The 27,103-nt window shown below is 39.0% G+C and overlaps 1 protein-coding gene across 3 annotated transcripts in view; it reads right to left on the bottom strand.

The window, feature by feature from the left end:
* Positions 1 to 27,103, bottom strand: part of AGO2 (argonaute RISC catalytic component 2) — a 70,606-nt gene that overhangs the window by 28,051 nt on the left and 15,452 nt on the right. For 2 of the 3 annotated variants that reach the window (XM_075743238.1, XM_075743240.1), the window contains exons 2-8: positions 18,032 to 18,227; positions 13,450 to 13,570; positions 5,774 to 5,958; positions 4,301 to 4,437; positions 4,030 to 4,164; positions 1,307 to 1,394; positions 96 to 243 (exon numbers count right to left, since the gene is read on the bottom strand). In XM_075743238.1, coding sequence (XP_075599353.1) covers positions 96 to 243; positions 1,307 to 1,394; positions 4,030 to 4,164; positions 4,301 to 4,437; positions 5,774 to 5,958; positions 13,450 to 13,570; positions 18,032 to 18,227 — 1,010 coding nt within the window. The remainder of the gene's footprint in view (positions 1 to 95; positions 244 to 1,306; positions 1,395 to 4,029; positions 4,165 to 4,300; positions 4,438 to 5,773; positions 5,959 to 13,449; positions 13,571 to 18,031; positions 18,228 to 27,103) is intronic. The other variant, XM_075743239.1, reaches the window with a different exon arrangement.

The following is a 27,103-nucleotide window of genomic DNA, read 5'->3' as shown; positions in this document are numbered from 1 at the left end:
GGCTATGCAAAAAACAGTTTGTCAATATTTGAGCCTTTTTTCCCCGACCTCCCTCCCCATTCCCAGAATACAGTATTATCTAAAAGTTTACTTGCCTCAAGAGGAAGGTACGTGTGTTTCTGCTCCTGTCCAACTTGTAAACATGGAAGGTGAGGATAGCGTAAAACTAATTTGTGCCTGTCCTTAAAATACTGAGCTACAGTGCATTCAACAGTTTGTCCATTCTCCTGCTGAAGTGGGAATCTATTGGAAATCAAATATGAAAATAAGCGATTACTTTATGTAGAATACTTTCCCACACTTGCTCAATATATTTCTTGGCACAAGCTAAGCTTACTGAAGATTAAACCTATCTTGCTGAAATCATGCAAGTGTACTTCTATAATTAAGATTCCATCATTGCCACTACCATGTGTCTTCTTATAGTACCACAGAAGGCTATTTCTCTAACATTCTTGAGACCTGAAGCTATAAATTAAGTTTCCTAAGAGCAGGTGCCTTAGCCAGAGACTAATGTTTTCTGCTTATTTGGGATACCAGCAGCACTACATTTTATGATATGCCATGCAGAGAAAATAGCAAGCCTACTACAAGAGTCGCAAAACCAATTATTGCTTCAGAAATGCATTTCTTTCTGTACATTACAAATGTATTTCTGTATATGCACACATGTGTGCATATACTTACATCAAGGTGGCACAATTATTGTCTTTTCATTAATATATCACTGAAAGAGGACAAAACAAAGCCCAAACAATTAAATACCAGATTTAGATACTGATCAGTTATCTTTTTGTAAAAAGCTGTTAGCAGTTTTGTTCCTTACTGTACTTTACTAGAAATGGGAATAAATGCCTCCATATTCAAGTTATCTGCAAATCTCTGGTTAGTGATTAAAAATAAACAGAGGAAAAATAGATTGGTAATAAGCAAGATTAGAAAGCTGATCGCAGTTGGCACTACTTTTCTACTCAACAGTTCAGGGAAACATTAAGCTACTATTTGGGCACCATGTTCTTCCAACGTTGAAGAAATCAAAAAATGAAAAAAACCCCACAAAACAAAAAAAACCCACCACAGATTTAAAACAAAGCAACTGGTGCAAATGCCATGACATTAATTATAGAATAAAAATAGAACAAAAAAGAACAGCAAAATCTGGAAAATACTTTGAGGTGTATTTTAAATATATTGACCAAAGAAAGCATCATTTTTCAAGACAACTTTTCCTATGTCAGTAAGGCAGGCAAGACACTTTACCAGCCTGAGATTAAACATATGCTTAAAAAGAAGCAAAACACTTTACGTTTGGTGACTTGCTGGTCGTCTGGTGACATTGCACACTCTGTACTTTCTTTTCATTTGTCCACAGTGTGTTATCTCCACCTTTAGACCTAAAAATTGGAAAACATGTATCACTGTTTCTTCAAAACCAAGGTGTCAGCCCCTTTAATTACTACACAAAACCGCTTAAACTGTGCAGTAAAGTTATTCACTATTGAGCACGTTCTCTGAGCACTGAGGATATCCCAGAACTCAAAAAACAGAACTCAAAAAAACCAATTTATAATCTTAAAATTCAAACCCCCTGAGCTTCAGCCAAAGTTTGACAAAGAATTTTAGAGACAAGATGAAAGCCCAAAGCCCCAAGAGTTCGCAGACGAAGCTGAACACATTCTGTGAATTCCACTTCTGTACCACTAAGGAAGTCCAGGATGGTGGAAGGACAAAAAGGGCACACAACCTCCTTGAAACGAAAAGCTTGTTTATACTTTATGTCTAAACATACCGTGTCTGTAAGACCTCCAGCTATTGCAACCCACTCAGAACTAATGGATCGGGGCTGGGGGGGGGAACCACTACACAGCCTCTAGGAGCCCATGGAATGAGGCCAAGGGGCTTTATTCTTCATGAAGACAAACATCTGTTGCAACCCTCACTGGCACAAAAGCCAAGCCTACCTGAAAGCCAACAGCTTCTAGGAGAATAAATTATCCACCCCAAACCAGCATGACACAGCTACCCATAAAAAATTGTTTCTAATTCACCACTGCACACAAATATAAGCCCAAATGCAGTGTTTTCATTTATATTACTTTCTTGCTTCGGCAAAAACAGATGTAGGTGGCCTATTAGAGATAGGAAGTTGGATGTGTGGGAATAGGAAAGCGGGGGCTGTAGAGAGGAATTCCTTATATATCTGCACGTGTGTATAAACTCAGGCTGCTGCTGCGTAACTGCGTATTTCCCCTATCTGTCAAAGGCACTAATAACTTGCCAAACATTATATTAATCTTTCCATGTAATTTGTTATGGCTCAAAGTGCTATCTATTATGAAACCTTCAATAAATATCAAGTTTTCATGAATACCTCCGAAATCTGTATCACAGTATTTTCATTAAAAGATAAACTGTTACCTCCTCAATACCTCAATTTACAACTAGCTTTGCTGCAAATTTGAGATGACTTCTTCTCTGCAGAATGAAAATCCTCATGAAAAAAGTTACAATACCAGCCAGTAATTCAGTGCCTGATTATTTTTTCAAAACATTTACAACCAGTACAAACTCGGGATTTATTTATACTTTTCTTGCTAACTTCTTGTTGGGCAAAAATTATTGTGTGGGTATTTTGTGGAAACAAGGAAGCTGCATGATAGATTTATGGAGTTTGTTTTTCTTTTTTGACTTGCTTTCTTTTCATCAAGCTTATTATGAAGGAAGGACCTTGATTTTCCAGAAGAAACCTTCAGTGAACACAAACAGTAAGATTTCTTCCTCTAACTCTTTGATTCAATCACTACATCTCAGAGTAACTGTAATTTCCTTTCAGGAGAGTATATGTATGAAATATACCTAAGTATGCAAAACCACATTACTAAGTTATTAGTAATATCTGGAATATGAAAATCTTGACCTAAGTAACTGGAAAAAATAAAGATCAAGTAATTAAAAAACCCCACTAAATCCTATTGTTTGTAAATATTCTGAAATCATTAGATCAGAAACTGGACTATCTTTGTCATGGAACTAGGAATGGCACTACCAATATGTTTAAAAACTGAAAAATATGAAATTCTTGTATTTCTGTTAACTTGTATTTATTCTAGAGATGGGGGTACTTTAAGAAGAGTAAAGCACTACAATAAATACAACTGTTAAATACAATAAAGCAATATTCCTTTGGGAAGATAAACTGTTTTTAAGGAGATTGGCATAGTAAGAGATGCTGCTCTATATGCTGGAAAGAAAAGATCTCAGTAGTACCTGGGCACCGAGATGCTCTCAGATGCCAACACACACCAGTTAATTTTGACATGCCACTTGATCTGACTGGGTGGTGGTGAGGCAGAAAAAAAAAAGAGAGTATGTCAAGTGAACCTACACTTAAACGAAGAGAAGCTTGCACAAGTCACAAGCCAGTAACTAATCTCACTTCAACGAATTGCTGCCCATCTGCTACAAAGTTTGAGTTCATCCCATCACTTAGAGTGCAACATATAATCATCATGGTTTCACTAAAGCACTTTCATTAAGGGCAAAGCTAATTAAACTACCTTGTATTTGCCACAGGCAAAATGCTCACGCATATATAGTTACCACAGATTCTCAAATATATGATAATTTACTTATGTGCACACCTGAGCTCCAAGTGCGTCTGGTTCAATAAATAAATATGCCAACTTAACTTTTTATACTAGCGATTCATCAAATCTGAAGCCACGTACTTATCTAAACTGACTCAACTTTGCTTATATTCACAAAGTGACTCTGTCAAGCCACAGAGAGTAACCAATGTAGTAAGAAAAAAAGGACAAGTAGACTGAAACATAAAATTGATCAGACTTCTGAAAGTCTTGAAATACATGTAAGTAATAAAAAGTTTCCCGTTTCTTAGTTTTGCTCAAAAAGTGTATGTGCTGTTCGTTGTGATAATCTGTCTCTCAATTGCTATAGAAAATACTTTGAATGTGTATAGCGGTAACATATCAGACAGAATAAAGCAGTTTTATGTAATTTAATCATTACCTTTTATTTCTTTGGTAAACTTTACCCTTTGGGAATCTGTCAGAGGTTTTTGTTGTTCTTCAATACTTTTAAAGTCCAAAACTTCACATACAAACTCGATAACTGGCTGTGCTTTGTAAAATGCGGTTGCAGATACTGTAGACAAAAAATGTTAACGTTTTATTACAACAATACTGAGGAAATTTTTAAGAAATCCAACAAATGGAACTACATTCTTGCCTTTCCACCGAAAGAAAAAGAAGGAACAAGAAAAGATTTTTATAGGACCTACCATCAATATTTAACATCATTTTCCATAATGAAGGTCTGACTGATTGATGGAAGCCAAACCAAACTTCTCTACCACCACCCAATGGATTTGAGCACCCTTCTGATGCTGTAAAAAAAGATCGCCCCACAGGAGTATATCTGCAATAAAGAAAATAAATCCAGATCATAAAATTAAAGCAAAAAAAAAAAAAATGCAATAAAGCCATAACTAATGTAAATGCCTATTCACAAAAGCACAGAAATGTCAGTGTTTCAAATTACCAATAATCTGAGGTTCCTGTCAGGACTCAGGTTACACCTCTCAAAATCCAGCTAGTTACAGTAAGAAACTGGCTACTAACTCATGTTTGTTTAAATTTATTTTCAGAATACTCCTTAATATACCTACTAATTCAAACAAAAAGCTTTACTTTTTTTTGCACTCTATTAAAAATTCAGCCAAGCTTCAGTAAGAAAATAATTCAAGATCTCTGCTATTAAAAAACAACAATGTGATAATGTCTCCCCTTACTTGTGCATAGCTTCCTCTGAAATCCACGAAAACTTTGCGTGGGTGACCAACTGATCTAACAAATATTTTTGATGTATCTCCCATCTCTGTAATTCAGTACTGCACACTTAATATCAAACTAATCAAAACCAGTGCTAATGTTTCTCTGAACAAAGATGTGTGACTAACTACTCTGGGCTTTCTTCTGTGTTGCAAAACCTGACTAAAGTGATTTACTTATTTTAATCCTTATTGTGATGATAAAGTCAATGTAATATAAGGCTATTTAAAGATATTTACATAAATTTAATTCATTTTCCATGTTTAGCCCTTCAAAATGGGAAGTTCAGCCCTTCTAAGCTTTGTTCTGTATTTTCCAATTGAATGTAATTTGAACTGTGGTCTTAAGTGACTTGTTTTATGGCAGCAGAATTAAACCCACTAACTCTTGGGTTTGACTGCAAATGCTGTAGATCCGACTTGCTTGGAAAAAAATAATATAATTTTCAAGATTCTCTTCTCTATAAAACCAGCTATACTGGGTGACAGCCATGTCCACTTCACACAGTCACCTTTATACAAAATTGGGAATAAACATCTGCCCAAGGACACATATGAATAGGGAACAAGTTTTAAAATCACCCTTACATGTCTACCAACCTCTAACTACTTTCCATTCAGGAAGGGCTTCCTTCTCTGAGGCCTACAGAGAAACAGGGTATGAGCGAGATGGCAGGGCACCCCTGATCTGAGAGCACACAAACATGAAGCAAGTCTGAAGATCAGTGGGGAAAGGGACTTGTGTCCAGGCTGGAGGCTACTAATTCCACCTGATGAGCAGAAAAGCACCGTACTGCGTCTTGCCTGAGCATGCCATCTGCTAGCTAGCCGTTATTTTGGTTGAGCTATGAAAGCACATCCTACCCCAAAAGCCACTAAAGCAATTCAAATAACAATACAAACTCCTAAACAACATCCCCTCACCTCATAGAAGGCAAGTGCCTCATCACTACATCCAGTGCCTGGATGGTTTCAAACGGGACACTTGGCAGCCGACCAGAAAGAGCGTCATGTAAAGCCTGCAAACTCACACAGGACATCCACTTTATAGCCACCTTAAATATTCTGTCCTTTCCTTCTCCTGGCAGCGTGACCTCCAGCTCCACCTGCAACAATGCCAAACAACAAACCAAGATGATTCTTTCCATTTAAAGGGGAAAAACGAAGGGGCTTGGAGGGGACGATGGATTCCTCTCAACAGCGCTATAAAGCATGGTAGGAGACAAAAAGCAAAGATGAAAAAAACAACGTACATTAGGTACAGCCTCTTTTTACAGCTAGATCTTTCCAAAGTGTACTTCAGAAAGCTGGCGTGCTTCCCAGCTGGCATCTATCTCCCTCTTTGAGGCAACATTATAATTTGGAAGTGCTTGTGTATCAAGAGGGAGGTCTCCATGAAGATCCGATAACCTGATTTCAGATACCTAACACATACTAATGCACCACTGCTCACATCAACTCCTACATGACTAAAATAAAATATGGTCTGTCACTACCTGCCAAGATTCATTAATTTCAAGTATTTGCTCTCTAGAGTACCGGAGTGCTTTATATATAATTACAGTGGACATAGTTCAAATGAGAAAAAATAAAATCCACAAGAAGCTTTCAAAGGGAACAAACAAACCCCCAAACCCAACTAAACCCCACCTCTCCAACCAAAAAAAAAACAACCCACAAAACCCAAACACAAAACCCATCAACCCAAACCCCTCCTATTTTTAAATGCCAAACAAAGAATAAACGATGACCCCTAAGTACTAGTGATGCTATCAGGCAGGAAACAGGGACACCCTTTTGACATGTTATACCCTACTTTGAATTTTTTTTTTTGTAAAAAACACTGGCAAACTACATTATGGTAAATTACTTTGGCCAATTACGTGTAATTACTTGTAATGCTGATTTCTCCTCTTTATTAAAACAAAGAAATCCTGAGCACAGAAATTTTTAAACTGACTAAAATTAAGGCTTGTCTGAAATGATTAGCAGTTCTGGGAGTGACTACAAGAAATAACAAGATCAGAGTATCCTTTGTGCTGGATATAAACAAAAACATTGCATTTTCCTGTCCTAGGGAGCTTACAATTCAAATATAAAAGACATCCATTTAACAGACAAACTGTAATTAGTAGACTAGCAAAAATAATACGTGGGTAACAGCGAGCTAATATATGCAATCACCTGGTCTTCTGTGACAGTTAGCTTCTTCAATCAGAAAACAGGAAGGAAAGATAAAACATAAATAATAAGGCTCCCTGTATGCCAAAAAACCCCCAAGTTGCCAACTTATAGTAGGCAGTTAATATTGCAGCTGCATCTCTCCTCTAGTACGAACATCATTCACCAGGAGACCTGAGCCGTGAAGGGAGCTGTATGGCCGTGGGAGAGCAACAGGAACTGGAGTCTGTAATTATGGGGTTGCTGGTCTGAATCTGGCCCAGAAGGTTAATTCTGCTGAAAAGCTGTGCAAATAAAAGTACAGGTTTTCAGCTGACACAGGTTGGAAGCTTTCTATGAAGTCTTTTTTTCCCACCATGCCATCAAAAACTCTTCCACTTACATCTCATGTCTGTCGCACCTGAACTGCACTTTCCTTTAAACTTCTCTCCTCCTCCAAATCAAGTTTTATAATTTCTCTTATTCCCAATACTGTTAATACTCAACTCACCTGATTATTAACAACTTTGGTACCCTTCAACTAAGAAAAGATGTCATTTTATTTTTTTCCCCTCCTGGCTTCAACTTAGGAAGCTCCTTCACCACGATGAAATGGAAAAAGCTGAAGAACTGGACTACTTGTCTTGCAGTATTTGTGTCCCCGGTAGAAATAAAAGACCCAGAATTGAAGAATTTCTATTCCAGTTGCTAGGCTGCAAAATACCTATTACGTTTAGCATAGCTATGATGGTGAATTCACACTGCTGAATTCGGCCCAAACAGCTTTTGCTGCTGGGTCTAATCCCACTTCAAAACAGCTGAATTACAGACACTGCTCAAATAAGTAAGGTTTAAATCCAACTTTCCAGGTTTTCTTCCTTTAATATCTCACCTGAATTACATGCTATTAAAGAGTTTTTCTTTTTAAAAAAGGAATCATAACAACACATTAGGACAAAAAAAAAAGTGTCCTTGATCTACCTCCAGAGGATCACATATACTTTTAGGCACTGCAAATCAGAATTTAAGTCTCTCAGTAATATTTTATTTATCCCACTCTCTATTTTTAAGGGCAAATGAACATACTCATGTTTCACAGTGTAAGCAAAATACGAAAAACGTCAAAAGAAAGTGCTTTTAAATGGGAGTTTTACCATGTACTTTACTATCAGGAATAAACTCTAAAGCCAAATTTAATGTTTGGTTTCCTACAGTTTCACCAGGTGTAATCTATCCACAAATTAAAAAAAAAAAATTTACAATCTCAGTCACTAACCTACTACCTGCTAGACCCATTGCTATATTTTAACACAGTTGACATATTTTTGCAGCTAAAGGAACTAAGTGAAAGGGATGTTACTGTAGGGATGTGAAAATCATTAAGCCTGTGGAAAAATTTGAAAGCTGTTCTTAAAAATAATAGGTCTTATAGCTGATGTAGTCTGATTGACTCATACAAATCAGCACATACCGTTTAAAAATAATAAAAATTAAACCTGACCATGTATTTCTGGAGAATTCTTAGTACTCCTTCTTCTCTAAAAAACATATGCATCATTACATGATTATCTTATGTTTTGAGCGTACAATGTACCTTTTCTCTATTAATCTAAGAGCTTTTCCTTCCCAAGGATTCAGAGGAAAACAGATGCACAGTTTCCAATCAAATATTTGGGTGCCTACGTCCCACGGATTGTTTGGAAATGTCAAGCTACGGATGTAAAGAGGTCTGCTTCTGTCATGTAAGGAGTCATTAGCAGTACTTCAAAGTCAAGAGGAGCAAGGTTGTGGCCATAGAGAGGATTAACGCTTTCCCTCTGAGAAAGGGAACAGCAGTAGCATTTCTGTATCAAACGGCAGCTCGGTTCACTTGTAATCATGGTTTTTCTAATTAAAGACTGCTTAAGATATATCAGTTGTTCTTGAATCTTGGTAGGTAAGAAAATTTTCAAGTTCAGTTAAAATTTAATTGTAATTTTAATTGTAGAAAGACAATTTAGGGAAATACACAAGTAACACAGCAGTTGAGTACAAAGCCACAGTTAGAGGTGACCTGGGCTTGCTGCTAGAACCTACAAGGAAAGAGGAGACTATTAATATCTTTATACCTTGACAGTGTCCTATACACTTCTTCTCAACACGTATGAGTAAAAGCTACAAAACCATTGTTAATATTTACATAATCTGTATTTGTTCCAAAAGGTCTAAAGAAATGAAGGAATTAAAAAGTGAAAATAAGGTACGATAAGGAATGAAAATACATATGATAAGCATGAAGGCCAAGCAGAAAAGATTAAGAGTATTTATATAATTAAAAAAAATTGTAAAAGAAGCAAGGTTGTCAACAAGGACAAAAAACCCACAAAAAACCACCCTAGAACAATGACCACCAACAAAAGATGAGGACAGAGTGCATTAAGTTAAAGAGCAACACAGGGGAAAAAGAAAAAAAAATGAAGGCTGATACCAAATTGCCAACTTTTTAGCATCAGTTCTTCTACTTCCAATACACACTGCATGTAAATCAAGGTCTTCTTCCACTTAGATTAATGATCATCTATTAATCATTGTATGCGCTTGAATTTTTTCAATGTGATCCTAAATGTAATCAGATGTGCAGTAAACTCGCTACATTTGTTATGTACAGAACAGCAAAAAAAAAATCCCAAAGAAACCTAATCTAATTATGCTGGAGGAAAGTCCTAATACCTACAAGCTTTATACTGGCTTAAACCATGCTTAAACCAATTTAGCACCATGTAAAAATTTCCCTCATTAAACTAAATTTCCCCATGTCTGATGTGCACCAGCTGAAGATTTATCTCTATTAGCTCTTTCCTCCAGGGTAATAACATTAATATACGTATGGTAGAAAACCCAACAAAGTCCTGTATCCCATGGGAAATAGGGAAAAGATGAGTTTATTAAAAGCGAGCCACAGATGAAACTCTCTGAACCATCTCATGCTAACCTCCGCTATAAAACTGTCCTCAGTGACCGCCTTTTGCAAATTGATCATCACTCTGGCTAGAATTCTGTCCCACCCAAAATGGTTATCAAAATCATTAAAGTCAGTCTTTTCCCAAGTGTAGGTTACAACATTCATTGGGGGCTGGAACTAGATGATCTTTAAGGTCCCTTCCAACCCAAACCATTCTATGACTCTATGATTTGCAAGGACACGAAGGAATCAGGCCGTCAAAAGCTAACACACTGTCACTAGTCTTCATTTTTACCATGTATGATTCAGTGTATGCGGGCTTTAAAATCCAAAGCATCAAGAAATGAATCCTTTTCAGTCAGCAGGCATGCAGACACAGAAGGAACGGGAGGATGAGGTCATCTCATCCAGTTCCCAGAGTAAGGTCAAGTTGCATCTCACAAACTCTCCTTAGATCTGAGGATTAATTTGATCCCAATTTGTTTATCCTCCATAGATATACTATTTTTCATTTACTTAATAAAGGCAGAACTTCATACTTGTCATAAAAGGTATTGTCAGTCATCCACAACTTGGAAAGTTTCGTAGTTATAAGGTAACTGCGTGCATCCAGAGGACTTGTTCAAACCCCTAGGAGACACTCACCAAGTATCATTCCACCTTTACCAAATGCTTTGCAATCTTACATGTCAAATCTGTAGGAACTGGAATACTATGTGTGAAAGTGAAATAAAAAAACCCAAACCCATCTACTACTTTTAAATGATTCCTTTACAGTTTTCCTAAACATTAATTTATCAGTTCAAGAAAAATAATGAAGACTGGAGCAGAGACTGACCTTTACTGCATGACATTCACTTAAACACATTTGAGGGAAATAAAAATTACACATATGAGATTAAGAGCTTGATTCAGGTAGAACTGTTAACTATGTCAAGCACTGCACAGGCATACAATATGAGACAGTAAAGGACAGCGTGAACTATTTTGTAGCACACTGCTACTCAATTTAGGAAGACCTAAGCTGTGTTCCCAGTTCTATCACGTAAGCAAGTTTCCACATTTCTCGTGTTTCCCTTTCCCTTTTACATTTTACTTTTACCTAGTTAGGTTGTAATCAACTTCTATGGGATCGGACAGTCTTCCCCTATAACTGTGCATGCCTCACCTTGCACTCACAGCAGAAGGGGACAATGGCCTCTGGGAACTACCATAGCATGAGTGAGTAATGACTGTATTGTCAAGTGTTCATCATCTAAATTAAAAAGGTCACAGAAAATTCAATCTGATATTAGACCACAGAAGTGTAGGCTAAATTATTTTATAGGGTTTGTGTGTTAGCATGTTCTAACACAATCCCTGCCGCTTCACCAGTCATCAATGGGGACGGATGTGGACACTTCACAGCTACAACCGGAGTGACCAAAGAGGTCACTGCCCCATGTACAGAGCTGGCAAACAGAACATGCAAGTCCTCTTCAACTGCCCCAGAGCTAAGCTAGCAGGTCTTAACCTGTGCTGTTTAACTTGGCTCCTATGTCATAAAGGATTAGGGAAGAGGTTTGTGCTGGTTTTAGCTGGGATAGTTTTCTTCATCATAGCTAGTAGGGGCTATGTTTTGGATTTATGCTGAAAACAGTGTTAATAATATAGACATGTTTTTGTTATTGTTGAGCAGTGCTTACACAGAGTCAAGGCCTTTGCTGCTGCTCAAACTACCCCACCCGTGAGCAGGCTTGAGTCAAAAGGGACTGTTGATGACTATTGCTGGAGCAGGTATATTTCTGAAGGCATTGTGGCCCACGGAGAAGGCCACGCTGGAATAGGCGCACCTTGAAGTGACTGTGACTACGGGTAAGTCTATGCCGCAGCAGGTATACCCCTGGAGAGACTGTGGCGCATAGATAAGGCTCCACTTGGAGCAGGTACTCCCCTAAGGGACTGCAGTCTGTGGATAAGTCCAAACCAGAACATGGGCAACAAGAGGAGTTCATTGCAATGTTAAACCTGATGGTCAGGTCCAAAGGGACCAGGGGTGGAGAGAGTAATGGAAATACCTTTAAATTGCTGTAACCCATGGTTTGAGTTGCATCTTATAGGAATTACTGCAGCAGGAACCACCTGAACCAACGGAGGACAAGCCTTACAAGAAGCAGTGCAAGTGCAGCAGTGACCCGACCCAAGCTGGTTTTGGTGCCCAGTAACTCCACGCAACACATCACCTCTCCTGTCCTGAGTGACCATCATAACAGATGGAGCCCAAAGGGCTAAAGGAACTCAGTGGACATTTTAAAGACATTTTACAGGGGTGGTCCACAGACTAAGGGAAGGATATCTGTGTATTATATCAAAGGATGGGAAGGGGGGTGGTGGTAATGAGGTTGAACTGAATAGTGTGGTACCTGAGCATAATGTAAATGTTATGAAATAAGGGGTGGAGAATGCACTTGTTTTGGCTGGGATAGAGTTAATTTTCATCATAGTAGCTAATATGGGGCTATGGTTTGGATTTGTGCTGTGTTGATAATACAGAGATTTTTTCATTATTGCTGAGCAGTGCTTACACAGAGCCAAGGCCTTTTCTGCTCCTCACCCCACCCCACGAGCGAGTGGGCTGGGGGTGCACAGGAGTTGTGAGGGGACACAGCTGGGACAGCTGACCCCGACTGGCCAAAGGGATATTCCATACCATATGTCATCATGCTCAGCATATAAAGCTGGGGAGAACAAGGAGGAAGAGGGGAATATTCGGAGTGATGGTGTTTGTCTTCCCAAGTCACCGTTATGCATGATGGCACCCTGCTTTCCTGGGGATGGCTGAACACCTGCCTCCCCATGGGAAGTAGTGCATGGATTCCTTGTTTTGCTTTGCTTACATGTGTAACTTTTGCTTTACCTATTGAACTGTCTTTAACTCAACCCACAAATTTTCTCACTTTTACTCTTCTGATCCTCTCCCCCATCCTGCTGAGGGAGTGAGTGAGCAGCTGTGTGAGGCTTAGCTGCCAGCTGAGGTTCAACCACAACAAGGTTCCATACCACCAACGGAAGGATGGAGTTTCTTCCAGCTAGTGCATAGTGAGAACTGGCTTACAGTGGGCTTTGATGACATTAACGAGCTGACACAACAGCTTGCTGCTGCCCAGAGGGGTGCTTCCACTCCCCTCTCCCAAACTCAGCCGCGCTTTCCCTTTCCCCCTAGTGCCAGTAGTATGGAACTTGTCCACTGCCTCGGGCAGTTGATCCAGCTCACCAAACCAGCAGAAACCATGTGAGTGGGGAGAAAAGAGGGAGGAAAGAAAGCATATGGAAAGGGGAGTGACGATTTTGAAGGCAACAAGCTCACATTTCTGTCCTGGCAAACCACACCCTGAGAAAAGTGGCAACAGAAGGGGACTTCTATTCCAGAAATATAAAATCAGTTCCTATCAGTTATTGGAAAGGCTCTGGAAATACTACTTTAAAATCTCCAATTAAAACTTTTCTATTTAAAACTTACTTTATCTCTCCCAATGGGAAGCGGCATAGCTGTATAAAGATTTTTTCTTCCATCAAACACTGGTTTGCGATCCCCAAAAATCTGGGTTTTAAAGTGCTGAACCATATGCTCCACTATTTCTCTGAAAATACAAAAAGATTATATTAATTCAACTTTTAACTTTTGATGTTAAGTAGCAAATGAACAGTAATACTAATATTTACAAATAGAGACATTAGGTAAATGGAAGGGCTGTCCGCTGCTGGGTATTAAAGGCGAGATTTGTTTGACTGATCTGAATTAAAGCAAACTTCACAGACTAAACTGTTTTCTTAAAGCAGCTATTTTTAGCTTTTTCAGATTGAAACTTTCCTTCCTCTTTTCTGTGATCTACTGAAAGTGGTAAAACAAACGCTCATGTCCTCTCAACCTCAAAACAAGAAGAGCTCGGTATTCTCCTGGGACATCTGCTGCCCCGTCCTACAGCCCTTTCTGCAGAGGATCACAGACCACAAGCTCAGCAGCCTAAGAAGCTTTCAAGTCAAGCTTGAGGACGATAGTTCTATGGTGACAGTGATACACAAACTTTTTGCACGGCACTGAGAAAGGTAACTTTTAAATGCAATTTTTTCATGTACACAACAAAATTGGAATGCATCCAACAAAACCGGACATGCGCATTCACTGGGACCCGTGATTATTAAAAATATATATTCATTTAAGCACAGCTGGAATTAGGTTGCACGTTTGTATGAATGAGGTAACCACCCACAAAGTTCTTGTCAAACCACACTGGTCATGCAAAGCAGTTCACCAGCCAACGAGAGGGCTGTTGGAATAATAACGCCCTTTGATGCCAAAGGTCTTTGGTCCAAATGTCCCAAAGAGACATCCTTCAGGCTATCTGTATCACATGGCTGTAAAATCTGAAATCCACCAGCAGTCTGCAATACACTGCCTACAAGATCCTTAACATACAGCTTGGGGCAAAAGGGCATTAAGAAGTTAAACTGACACAGAAAGGAAACCACTGTTTTTTCAGGACTGTTGTCAACTAGCAGATCAGAGACACTGCAGGTGAGTATTTCACACACCTTGTCTTAGAAAGGTAATTAACCCACCATACAGTTAGATATTACGGTAATGCAAAAAACTGAGATGAAACTCTGATTTCGATCAAGAAAAGAATGAAGACTGGTTTAACCGACTATTTCTTTGCTGTGTGCAAAGGCTTTAAGACGTGACCATTGAAAGAAACTTGCCTGACCTAAAAAGTATGAATAAAACTTGACCCAGTAATTTCTGCCTCAGGTCTATAATGTCTGACTGAATAGATAATTTGGAGGGTGGGAGGAAGGAGGTATTTTTCACCCTCAAGTTAAAGATTGAGCAATGGAAAATCCATTCTTTTACTGAGCAAGTTCTCCCAATTGTGAACTACTTGATATAAAAATGAACACTTCCACTTTAATTAAGGTTTTCAAGCTTCAAACCACATTTAGCAATAGTGCTTCTCAGCTGTGGGTGGAGACATCTTAATGAAAAGTAAGTTCTTTTCTCCATGTGAAGTTAAAAGAAGAGTTATTTACCAATTCACTAGCTTCAGCCCTTTGGGACTGCTATTCTACTGAGATCATGCAAGCACACAAAGAACTCGGGGCCAATGACCGCAAGCAGAGTTCATCTTGAACCTCGTACAAGTCCTAACCGTACTCATGAATTAAACCGAGGGCATCCACAGCGTATAACCAAACTCACATTGCCCACTCTCCCTGTATAACTATACAAATAGACCTGGGATTTCTGCAATATGTGAAGAACAGTAGCTGGACCGTATTGATTTGACATGGCAGCGGACTGTGTAAGCTTTAGTGTTCTCCAGTCCTGCTCCAGCTCACGTCTTATCAGCATGGAACTTGCATGGATACCATACACATCCCTGCAGTGGGTCTGCAGGGTCATAGTCCATACCACAGTGTCTTGAGTTTGGCTGAGACAGAGTTAATTTTCTTTCTAGTAGCCAGTATAGTGCTGTGTTTTGGATTTAGTATGAGAATAATGTTGGTAACACACTGATGGTTTTAGTTGTTGCTAGGTAGTTGTTGTGTCTACACTAAGTCAAGGACTTTTCAGCTTCTCGGCCCTGCCAGGCGCACAAGAAGCTGGGAGAGCACAGCCAAGGCCACTGACCCAGACCAGCCAAAGGGATATTCCCTGCTATAGAATGTCATGCTCCATATATAACTGGGGAAGCTAGCCAGGATGCAGATTCACCGCTTGGAAACAGACTGCGCATCAGATTGTCTTATTTTCCTTTTGCATGTGGCAAGCAATTGCATTTGTGCATCACTAGTATTATTGCTATTATTCTTTTCCTTTATTATCCTATTAAATTGGTTTTACCTCAGTCCATGAGGTTTTTTTCCATTCTCCTCCCCATCCCCTTGGGGAGGGAGGGGTGAGCGAGCGGCTGCGTGGTGCTTAGTTACCCACTGGGGTTAAACCATGACACACAGTAAGTCCTAGAATAAAACTGAAGAATGAAGCTGGGATAGATGAGGGAGTAGCATAAATGAAAATAAAATCTCCCTCTATCCTTTCTAGAGGCTACAACATACAACGCAATGATAAAAAACTATTTACTATAAATATATATCTGAATTATATAACCAAAATACTAGAAACATGTAAGCCAGCTGAAAAAACTATCATTTAGAATTGGACTACATGCGCACCCTGCGTAATTCTATATACGTATATACACACCGATATAAGTATATACACAGATACACAAATACAGGTATAGATGTAGGACTAAAAGGTCATGGCTTACAAAAACCCAGGTGCAGGTGAGTGCTTGTAGATCTACAGGGTAACACAAACAGGAATAAGCACTCAAAAGAAATAAAACATACACTTCATGAAGTGAATCTAATTTGTGTTCTTCCCACACTGCACGGAGAACAATGCACTAGTACTGTCAAATGCATTTATGACATTCTTGTTTAGTGCAAAAGGCATTTAATCCATGTAGATTTTTACTTGCTCTTGTTACCACAACAGAGGGAGCGACTAACCTGACAAAGCAGAGCAGGTCAGAGGCTGTCAGTGGAGAATGAATTTACTACTGAATATAATCTGTCTTTTCAGTGAGAAAAATTGCTTTATTATTTAATAATTGTGTCCTCTGCCATTGATGAGCAAGCACCCACATGCTGGACTGTAACAGGGGTGATCACACAGAACTACATCACACAAGAGCTGTGCAGCACTCAGCTCCCAAAGGAGTTCCAGAGGCACGGCAATCTGCATCAGTCAGCAGAGTGCCAGTTGGTGGGCTTGGAGCTGGTGGCAGGGATATCAGTTAATGAAAGCAAAGCTCTCACAGCTCCCACTATGGAAAAAGTGACTGCTGAAATATTTTTTTTTCAGCACTCCGACGCAGTAAGAGTATTCCAGTGAAATCAGCAGGCTTGCCCTTGGACAATAAGAGAGTTCAGCTTAATACACTTACAACGGTGTATGCTTTTAAAATGAAATTCAATTCTCAGCTAGCTTAAAAATTAGATTTATAATAGATCACCACAGGAAAAAAAAAAAAAAAACAAACCAGGACAGCAAAGCATAGTGATGGTGCTTTATGAAAATGCTATCATTACAGACTCTTTAGTATAACAATGTATAATGCACTCTGGTTTATTAATGCACATTAAGAAAACTTTGGCTTTCGGGTGGCTTTTTTGACTCCACATTTTGTTCATGACTGCATATTCCACCCATGTGACCTTTTTTAATAAGGAAAGTTTTTGATCTTGAATATATAAACATGCCATTCCAATCCTCTTCAGTCAAGATGTAGGTAGTTATGAAGATGACACTTGTGGTTTCTAGTTAGTGCCAAGTCTCATGCTCAAGTTTCACTTCTGGCAACACCACTCTTTCAAGTCAATGAGGTTGCCACACTGTGACTAATAGGGCACATATGCAAAATGCAAGACCTAATTGCTTGTTTCCTTGGCCAACTGATCCATGTTTTCACCTTGCTATCCATTTCAGGAGCATATCTTTCCCTTATATAGAATCTACTGATGAAGGATAATTTCTTACCTAATTTAGTCCCTCCACAATCCTCTCACAGCAGCACAAACAAATGGGTTTTGCCTCCCCTTGTCAGTAGGGGAAGGTGGGAAAACAAACTGGTAATGTCAACTCCCTGCTGAAGAACTTGTCAGCCAACTGCACTCCAAAATTTAACCAAGCAATACTAAGAATCCTATCCATCAAGTTGGCTTATACTGACCTAACTCCACTACGGTTAATATAGTTTATCCATCTGTCATCAGTGGCTTTGATCAAGTTCAATCAAAAAAAAAAAAGAAAGAAAGACAGACAATTAGCACCAAAATCTTGGATTAGCACAAAAAGACTTGGAGAAGAAAAAATGCCTGTTGATGGATACGCCAAGTTGGAAGTTATCAGTACAATTAATGACTAAAGACAGACACATCCTCCAAGCCCTCGATGAAGACTGGCACAAACTCCAGCATTTTCAAAGGAAAACAAGGATGTAAATAAACTGAGGAAAACCAAAGCACAGTATTACCTGTTAACTCTTCTAGGACATTTTTCTGGCTTTATATCCAATTCATAATGGTAGATATCTATTTTAGGAATGTCCATTTCAAAGAAGTTGGCCTGCAGTTTGATTGTTCTCCCAGAAGTGCCAAAATCTGGTCGAGGAGGGGGTTTAAAGGCATATCCCTGTACTGGTGGTGGCAGTGGTGGAGGAGGTGCAAGCACTAAAAAAAAAAAAGAGAAAGCACAAATTAGCCATCAGCTATATCAAATAGACAGTTAAACAAATTTACAGGCTATTTGACCAATGAAGCACAGCACACTTAAATTGGTAACTTTTTTAAGCAATCTGAAAAGACTCTCATATCAGGAGTCCACAAATTCTGACTCTCTTCTTCCCGCGCCGGTTCACCATTTGCTGTATTTCCTAGCCCTAATTACTGAACAAATCTTAAAATCAGTTGCATTTTCCTACACTACAAGTCAGCTGGGTGGGAATTTCAGAGGCCAAGTGGGCACTGCTGGGAAAGTGAGAATCAGATCTTCATTGCAGGGAAGAACCTCAGTTTCAAAACAGACACTGAAACGAACCACCTAACCATGTTTATTTGAGCAAACGCTTATAAAATCAAGTTTCTACCACTTAAGCCACCTTTGTGATTATATCTGGATGAGTTGCCTGCATCTAAAGCAAATACAATGCATCCATTTCGGCTGCATACATTTTACTCTAATGAGCACATTGCACAGCCTGCCAAAGAAAGGAATACAGCACAGGAACTGTTCCTACATGTTGCAGCTCTCTGGAAATGCTATGTATTAGAATTAAACTATACCGTTACTGCTTCCTTTAAACAGAAAGCAAACAGAGAAAATTGTCTACTGCTGCTGTAGTGTAATCTTGAGCTCAAATGCCAGCCGTAGATCAGACAACATGAAACAGAAGCGTAACAGCTGCTTGCAGTTGTTTCAATGTGGGAAATTCCATTAAAAAATCCACAGAGAAGTGTGTAAGGTATCAACTTGAGTATTGGTTGCTCAACTCTTGCAGGTTTTCCGTGGTCTAGAGCAATAACTTGCAGCAAAATCTTTACATCTGAAATAACCCAGGAGGCTTCTCATTACTTATGTAAGAATCCAGGTGTGGTTTCCTGGGATTATCAAATTCAGTCCTCTGCTAGCACCAGAAACAACGCACATCCCTTCATTAACAGATCAGTCACCACTTTTCCACCCTCGCTTTCCCTACTGGAAAGCTGTTCCAGAACTGTGATGCTCTAGTGCTAGGAAACGTGTTTACACTTTTATTTATTCATTGTCGGGTTATATTCACTGACCCCCAGATTCAGTACTCCTTATTGTATTTTTAGATTTAAGAATTAAATGTGACTTCAGTTTAATTCTAGGCTATACTACTTCTATTAGTCTCTTCTCATAAACCAGGTTCCATTCTCATCCTTGCAGTCATTTTTTAAGCTAATGCATTTTTAGCTCATCTTTCCTGAACAAGGCCAAGTGTTATTCTACACAAGGTCCCATCAGGGCCCAGCAAATCCACAATGATGCTTTCATCTCTCAATTGGAAATGGTGGGTTAACGAGTCCTAAACTGCATCTGTCTGTTGTACCCCTGCCTTATAATGGCCATCCAGTGACCAGTCAGTCTGTGCATGCCCATCTCAGTTGTTTATGACTGATCATCTCCCAGTTCATTATTAATTCCCAGCAACACGTTTTAATATATATATTTTTTTTCACCAGTATTTATTACCCTACTGCTTTCTGGATGATGTTCCGGTCCTCCTTTTCTGACAATGCCTCCTATGCCCCATGATGAATTTTCATGTACTTATTCCAAACATTTATGCAAAAATTATTAACGAAATAATAAACAAGACCATTGCCAACCTTAGTAGCATCATTTCCCCACTTCACCCTTCAACACTCCCCATGGCCGGTTTCCCACTCATCAGCAACTCCTTAGTTATCTTCTACCATTCTACTAACCTGACTTTCAGCACCAATTCCCCCACATACCAGATATTTAGTTAGAATCCAAATAGTTTGGTTTGACATTGGGAATATGATAGGGGGTTTTGTTAGTTACTTTATTTTTTAAAAATCTTGGGGTTTCTCATCTGTTTTGTATTTGGGAAGGTTGTTTCAGAGCTTGTCTTCCAAATATTTTCTGAGGCATACACCCTTTTGAAGTCACATTACAGAAGTGCAATTTGCTTTTATTCCTCCCTTTCATAAACATTGCCATTAAAGTCTGTGACTCTCCAACACTAACTTGATCAATATCTTAAAGATGCTTGTTGCTAAGGACTTGCATTTCCGTGACTCAAAACTTCAGGATCCTGTGATAAAAGATTATTCCATCTCCCTAATTTAAGTACACCGATTCCATCAGTTTTACTTTCAATGGAAAAACAGCAATCCTCATTTGAACATTATTCTTACTATTTATCCATCTTGCCTTTGCAGTGTCAACACCTGTACTGAGAAATGAAGCAAAGTATCTTATTAGTTTTTACACAATAGCTCTAGACTCTTACCTATAACCCAGTCCTCACCACAAGCAGCCCATCTGCCTCTGCATCTGACCTCTTACTTTACATCCCTGAAGGCAAGCTGAAATACTTAGTTGACTCTAATTCCACTCAACCTTTGGCAATTTTTTTTTTTTTTTAATTCCTGCACATCTTGACTTCTAAGACTTGATTTTGTCATCTTTTCCCAACACTTACAGGCCTTCTGCTTACTTCAAGCATTTTTCTGAAGGTGGCCCCTGCAGCTACCACATCCCCTTGCTTGGTATGATGAACTCACCAAGTTTCTGTATCATTAAGTGGAAAGAACCTCTGCTGTGGATATAACAACTAATGAAGTTATTTATAGCATTATCACTACAGCTGGAAAGTAACATAAAAAAACACTCCCACAAATATTTATACTTGCAATAGGACAAAGGTTTCTGTTATCCATCTCCAAATCAGATCAGGAGGATGTGCACCAAGCACCTACCTCTACTCCATCACAATCTTGTTTACCATCATTTTCCCAAAGAAATCTGGCTCCAACCTATGATTTCAGCCATTCTGTTGCTTAATGCTTTACAGCTTATCACTGCACATATTTTTATTTCCATCTTTCCACAACAGAATGCTCCCATTTGAAAACCCTGTCCTAGTCATTAACCTTATTCTATGATTATTTTTGTGTGTGTGTGTCATTCCATGATCCCTATAGCACCACACATTCAAAGATATTTTAATTTTCTGCCCAAGCTCCTGGCATTTGTATTAAAACACTTCCATGTCTTGTTATCCACACTCCGCATTCTACCTGCATTCTGTATTGCCTTACCACTATTATCTGGTTAACTGCTGTCTCATCAATATTAAGCATTTCCCTCTCTTTGCTGTCTATTTTTATGACTTCTAACATTTCTGTAGCTACTGCTACATCCTAATTCCACTGCCCTTCCTTTTTCTGAGCCAGATTTGGTACATCACAACTAGTTTTCAGAAATAAAAAAAAAAAAGCTTACAAGATTTGGAAGTAAAAAGACTTAATTTATTGAAATGGGATTGTTTACTACTTCTCACAGGAACATAATGAAGCCATATCTATAAGTGTTTAGGGATCAACACAATCACATGTTGCTCAACAACATCATTACATTCCTCCACTGGCATTTTAGTGACAAACAGTAAATAAAAGGAAGGGCATATATTTAGTTTTGAGAATAACATGAAATCCTAAGAGAAGTACAGACTCCTGGGGAAAGATGCAATTCTAGTTTTACAACCTGCACATGTGATGGAGGGGAAAAAAAAAACGCCAAGATATTAAGAAAGCAGGACTACTACCACCCTGTGCTTTCATTTTAAACATTTTTTTCAATGATTTTTTTTTTTTTTTTACGATCCAATTTAAAAAAAACACGCTATTTCTGGCTCAACTCCCTATGCAAACTTATTTAGGGCAGGGTGTTGCTTCAAGGAGATAAGTACTGTTTATTAAACAGCAGTACTGACTCGATAAGCAGTCAACCTATATTTTTGCCGCATAAAACAGATATGTATGTATGCATTAACTATAGAACTAAGGGATATGAACTGAACTTCAAGGGAATAAATTAAGTATTACAACTGTTGATCTGAATTCACTTTTTTGGACTACTGCCTCAAATTAAGAATGCAAAAAATCAAACTATTTTGTGTAAAACATATTACACCAACTGACTATGTAGAGCCACAAAATACTGAATTTGGTGATGACAGGAGAAGATAGAGCCTAATTACTCTTTTCTATCAAAGAAAAAGCTGTGAGCCTCAATCTTAAAACACAAGTCCTATATTCAAAGTGATTCAGCTGCCCCAACTCCTTGGTGAAGCGGTCCTGAATAATTCCCATCACTCGCTCACTTTTAAATGTGACAGAAGCCGTACCAATACGAGAACACTTTTCTTCGCATAAAGGTTCCTGCTGAGGAGGTTTTGCAGCATGATGAGGTGTGTTATAGAGGATACTGCTGGACGCTGGAGGTGACACCCTGCCCAAGGAAACCTGCCAAAATTCATACCCCAATGTGTATTACTCGCTCCATTCCTGTTTTTCGGAGACCGCTTCATGGGTCACACAGATGATACTTTCAGAAAGACAGTATTTCAAAGCTTTGGAAAATCTACATGCATCCCTGGATTTTACTTTTAAAGCACTGTCGAGGGAAGAATGAATTAGAAGAAAGATGAAAGACTAATAAACCGGAGTATCCATGTGATAAGTATCAGAAGCTCCTCACTCATTTGCTAGATGATAATATGAATAATGAGAACGTTTCAGCCTTGATACGATGATTGAGACCATCAAGAGCCCCATTTTAAAGGTGTGAATTAAGGTAAGATGGGTATTGAATAATGAGGTGCCAGTATACTGTCTTTAGGGTTATTTTTATCTGGAAGAAAACAGACTTCCTATTATAATTAGTGCAATTTACATAAACTAAACGTTCACAGTTATCAATCTTAAGAACTGTAATTTCTACCAAAAAAAAGAAATCTGGAAGAAGACAGATATTACAAAAATAACAGTCTCATGGTTTTCTGAAATAAAATTAATAATCATGCAAAATTACTCTGTCAAAAGAGGGTGGCAGGGGAAAGTGGTGGTAGAGGAACTCTGCACAATCCCAGAAACACTGCTTTAGTACAAATACTGAGTTTTGCAAATTGAAAACGATTGCAAACGCAAGGCTGTCTGCGTGCATGCTCCTACTCCAGCACGTTATTATGGATCAAAACTAGAGATACAACAGTGACTCAAGGAGCCAGCTGGCCAAGACGCTCCTAGTATATAAAAGGTGTGAATGAGCCACACTCTTGAATGAGCATGGCTCAGCTCGTCTACTCTGAAATCCACACAATTATGTAATGATGATTTTTTTCAGGACCATTTAATTTATAATTATTTCCCAGACTTACAGTATTCATTTCATCCTTCATTCTTCACCTTTTTTTAAAGCTTAACTGCTGGTCTGCTCAGCACCCTAGAAGCACTGTTAGTCAGCACTAAACTTGCACGTTTAAGTTTTTTTAGCAAAGAATTATGCAGTTTTCATGTGCAGTCAGAAGCCTAATGAGGTACTAAATAACAAGGGGCCAAACTAGTTGCATCTAAGGGCTTGTTGGCACAGGAAATCATCTGAGCATAATTACACTAGTGTAATTATATCACTAAGTTTCCTTGTGTGGCAAGTCCTAACACATATTTAATAATCAGGTGATGTTTTCACAACTCAAAGCATGTTTTAGCATTGGGCTAACGCAACCTACGTTTGTCGATAGGAAGTCTCTCTAAAACCATTTTTCTAAAAACATGGTGTCTAAATGAAACTGTGGTGAAGGAAGGAAGCCTTATTTGGAAGCTTCACTTTCAGTTAAGGTTTCTAGTATCAGACAACAGAGCAGCTCTTCCAGATGATCACTACTGGTGTTTTCAGATATTGCTGCACAATAGAAGATGCACTTTTCAAAGCATTTTTAGATACACTAATTACTTGATACCCAAGCATTTAATAAAAGAAGGTCAAATTTCATGCTAATATACAGAATTTTAATTATCATAGAATGGTTTGAGTTGGAAGGGACCTTAAAGATCATCTAGTTCCAACCCCCCTGCCATGGGCAGGGACACCCTCCACTAGACCACGTTGCCCAAAGCCCCATCCAACCTAGCCTGGAACACTTCCAGGGAGGGGGCTTCTCTGAGTAACCTGTTCCAGTGTTCAACATGTAATTCAATTCTCCTGCCTTGATTTGATCTACCTTGCTTGCCAACCCCAGCCTTACAGACAGCATGGACTGCTACAATCATTCTGCATATTCTTTGCTGCCTCCAGGTCAGTTATTGATTCCATCACACAGACACAGAGAGGAGGCATTGCTCTTTGGAAAAAAAGGGTTTTAATAACTTGTCCTCAAGTAGTGATCAGCTGTTTTGCCTCCAGAACTGCAGGAAACAAAAATATGGCAAATGTGTTCAGCATGGTCAGGTTAAAAAGAATGAAGTCTGGGAAAGGAACAGACATCTGCTTGAAAAGGATGTGCCAAGTATCATTAACATAGAATAATGTAGGCTGGAAGGGACCAGGTTGACTTGTCCAGTCAAGTTTTTAATATCTTAAAGGACAGAGTTTCCACATCTCTTACAATCCGTTCCAGTGTTTGATCACCTTCGTGGTAAAATAAACTTGCCTTACACTCAACTGGAGTTTCCTGTGTTACAGCTTCTGTCCATTGCCTCCTGCCCTGTCCTGGTGCACCTGCCACAAGTCTGGGTCCATCTTTTCCATAGCTTCCCCTTAGGTAGTTGTAGACAGCCAAAAGATCACCCTTTAGCCTTCTCTTCTTAAGAGTAAATAAACCTGAATCTCTCAGCCTCTCCTGGCATGTCATATGTTCCCTCCCCAAGCCACTGGGCTTGCAAATGGGCAATGGCCCCTTTTGGGAGCGCAGTCTGAAGTGGATAATGGGAGACTTGAAAAGGGGGCATCCCATGGTAGGGGAAACAGAATTTCCACAAATAGTTTTTCAAATACCAGTAACAGAAGGAACTCAGAAAGAATGTGGAAAACTTCCAATACAAATCCTTGACAGGATCTGCATAGAGTTTTAGTGTATTTTATTTACATATATATATGGTCAGAGCAAGAAAAGGAATACAGGGAGTTCAGCCTTTTAAGACCCAACTGAACTAAAAAAAAAAACCAAAACAAAACACCCAAACAACTTTGGGCTGTCTTCAAATTTTCTTACAGTCTCGTTTTATATAAGGAAGTTTAACTTTCACACTGGCTTTCTGTTAAGAACGGTTAGAGAAAGATAGGAAAAAGGCTGGCAGTGTTTTCTATGAGATAAGGAAAACTCAAAGCTGCAGCTCACAGTCCCTTGATATTATGGGGGTAGAGGAATCTATATGAACCGCTCCATCTGTTTCTGCTGCTCATTAAGCGCATTTTAGAGTACGGAAACTAAAAGTTCTTCAGTCAAGTTATAGCGTTGTTGGATTAGATGATGCACAACAAATAAAGGCAACGGACTTATCTATTATCCCCAAGAATTCACCAAACCACAAGAAAAGCGGAGGGAAGCAGAAGAAGAGATGATGTAATCAGAACTTCATTTAAAGCTCATATCTGTTACAGCACTATCTTAAATACCAACTATGAAGGTTCTTTACTAAGATGCGATTGCCAGAAGATTTCATGAGGTCTTCTGCTAATAATGCGTCTTCTAGAAAAAGTGCTTTGTAGAGCCCAGCATGGCAAATAACCTGATAAGCATCTAGAAAAATGCAAATAGGTAAAAAGGGAAAAGCTATATTTTATTTGCATAGGAAGGTAAGAAGAATATCTAAGACCACTTAGAACTCCTTTAACCACTTGCTGTCTTAGCTATACCAATTAGAACAACTATACAACTGGGTGGAGGGCTAACAGTACTAAAGGTGTCCTCAGAAAAAAAGAGGGCTGTGGAGGAAGCAAGCCTGTAAACCTTATCTATATCCACTAGAAGGAATCCACAAATTCAGTGTAAATGCCTTACTGCCATAGAAATCAAATAAGATCCAGTAAGCTGTACAGCATGCAAAGTAGTCATTGGACACATGAAATTCAACTTCTGAAGTTGCTTGTCCTTAGTAGCAAAGTAAAGAGGTAGCACTGTTAACAATGCTTTAGAACTCTATTTTTGTCTAAAAACACATTTCTGCTTTGAAACAGGTTGCAACTCTAGCTGTGTACACCTATGCACACTGCAGAACATGGATTTAAGTTGCCACCTGAATCCTCCCTTTGGGATCACCTAATCTGCAGATCTCAATTGCCTTTTCCAACGCTCAAGCTTGCTTACTCCTTGCTTAACTCTCCTGTATCTGAAGGCTGGATTTTTACCATCTTCATGCACCAGAACGTCTGCTCCCTCTCAACATGGTAACATTCGTCCTATATTTGTCATGAGTGTTGTAGCCATGTACAACCTCACAGCTGGTAAAAAATTATTTTCCTGGAACGGCCCCTAAAACACTATCCAGAGTTAGATTGTTCATGGATAGAGTGTCCTCATTCCATTCAGTCTGTTCGTGTACTTCTCTCAGGTACCTGCTCATTCCAGGCCACCACTGCGTCTCCATTTACATGTGGAAGCCAACCGTTAAAGACACTTAGCTCAACTATCTTTGTGCATTCCTCATTTTTTGCTGCATGCGTTACATTTCTGTTGTTTCTTTTCTCACTCTGACCACATATAAACTGTGCTTGGATCCTGTCAAGGGTTCATATATGATGCCTTTCACATCATTTTTCATGGAGCCCCCTCTCTAAAGATTCTTCTGGTCTCTCAGTGAGCAGCTAACACACTTTCTAACCACAGCATGTTGCATATGCCGAGGTGGGCTGTCAGAGCTAGGGCTGCTTCAATACCAATGAGCAAAAATGAAAAAGCTGTCCTCATATTTGGTCACATTTTAAGTCTCACGTATGACTGCTGAGAAGTTTAGGGATCTCATTCTGCCAGATTGCTTCTCATTTCTTACAC

Source organism: Balearica regulorum, chromosome 2 (assembly GCF_011004875.1).
Source record: "Balearica regulorum gibbericeps isolate bBalReg1 chromosome 2, bBalReg1.pri, whole genome shotgun sequence".
Taxonomy (NCBI): domain Eukaryota; kingdom Metazoa; phylum Chordata; class Aves; order Gruiformes; family Gruidae; genus Balearica; species Balearica regulorum.
Note: the sequence above shows the minus strand (reverse complement) of the source record. Positions and strands in the feature narration are given on the sequence as shown.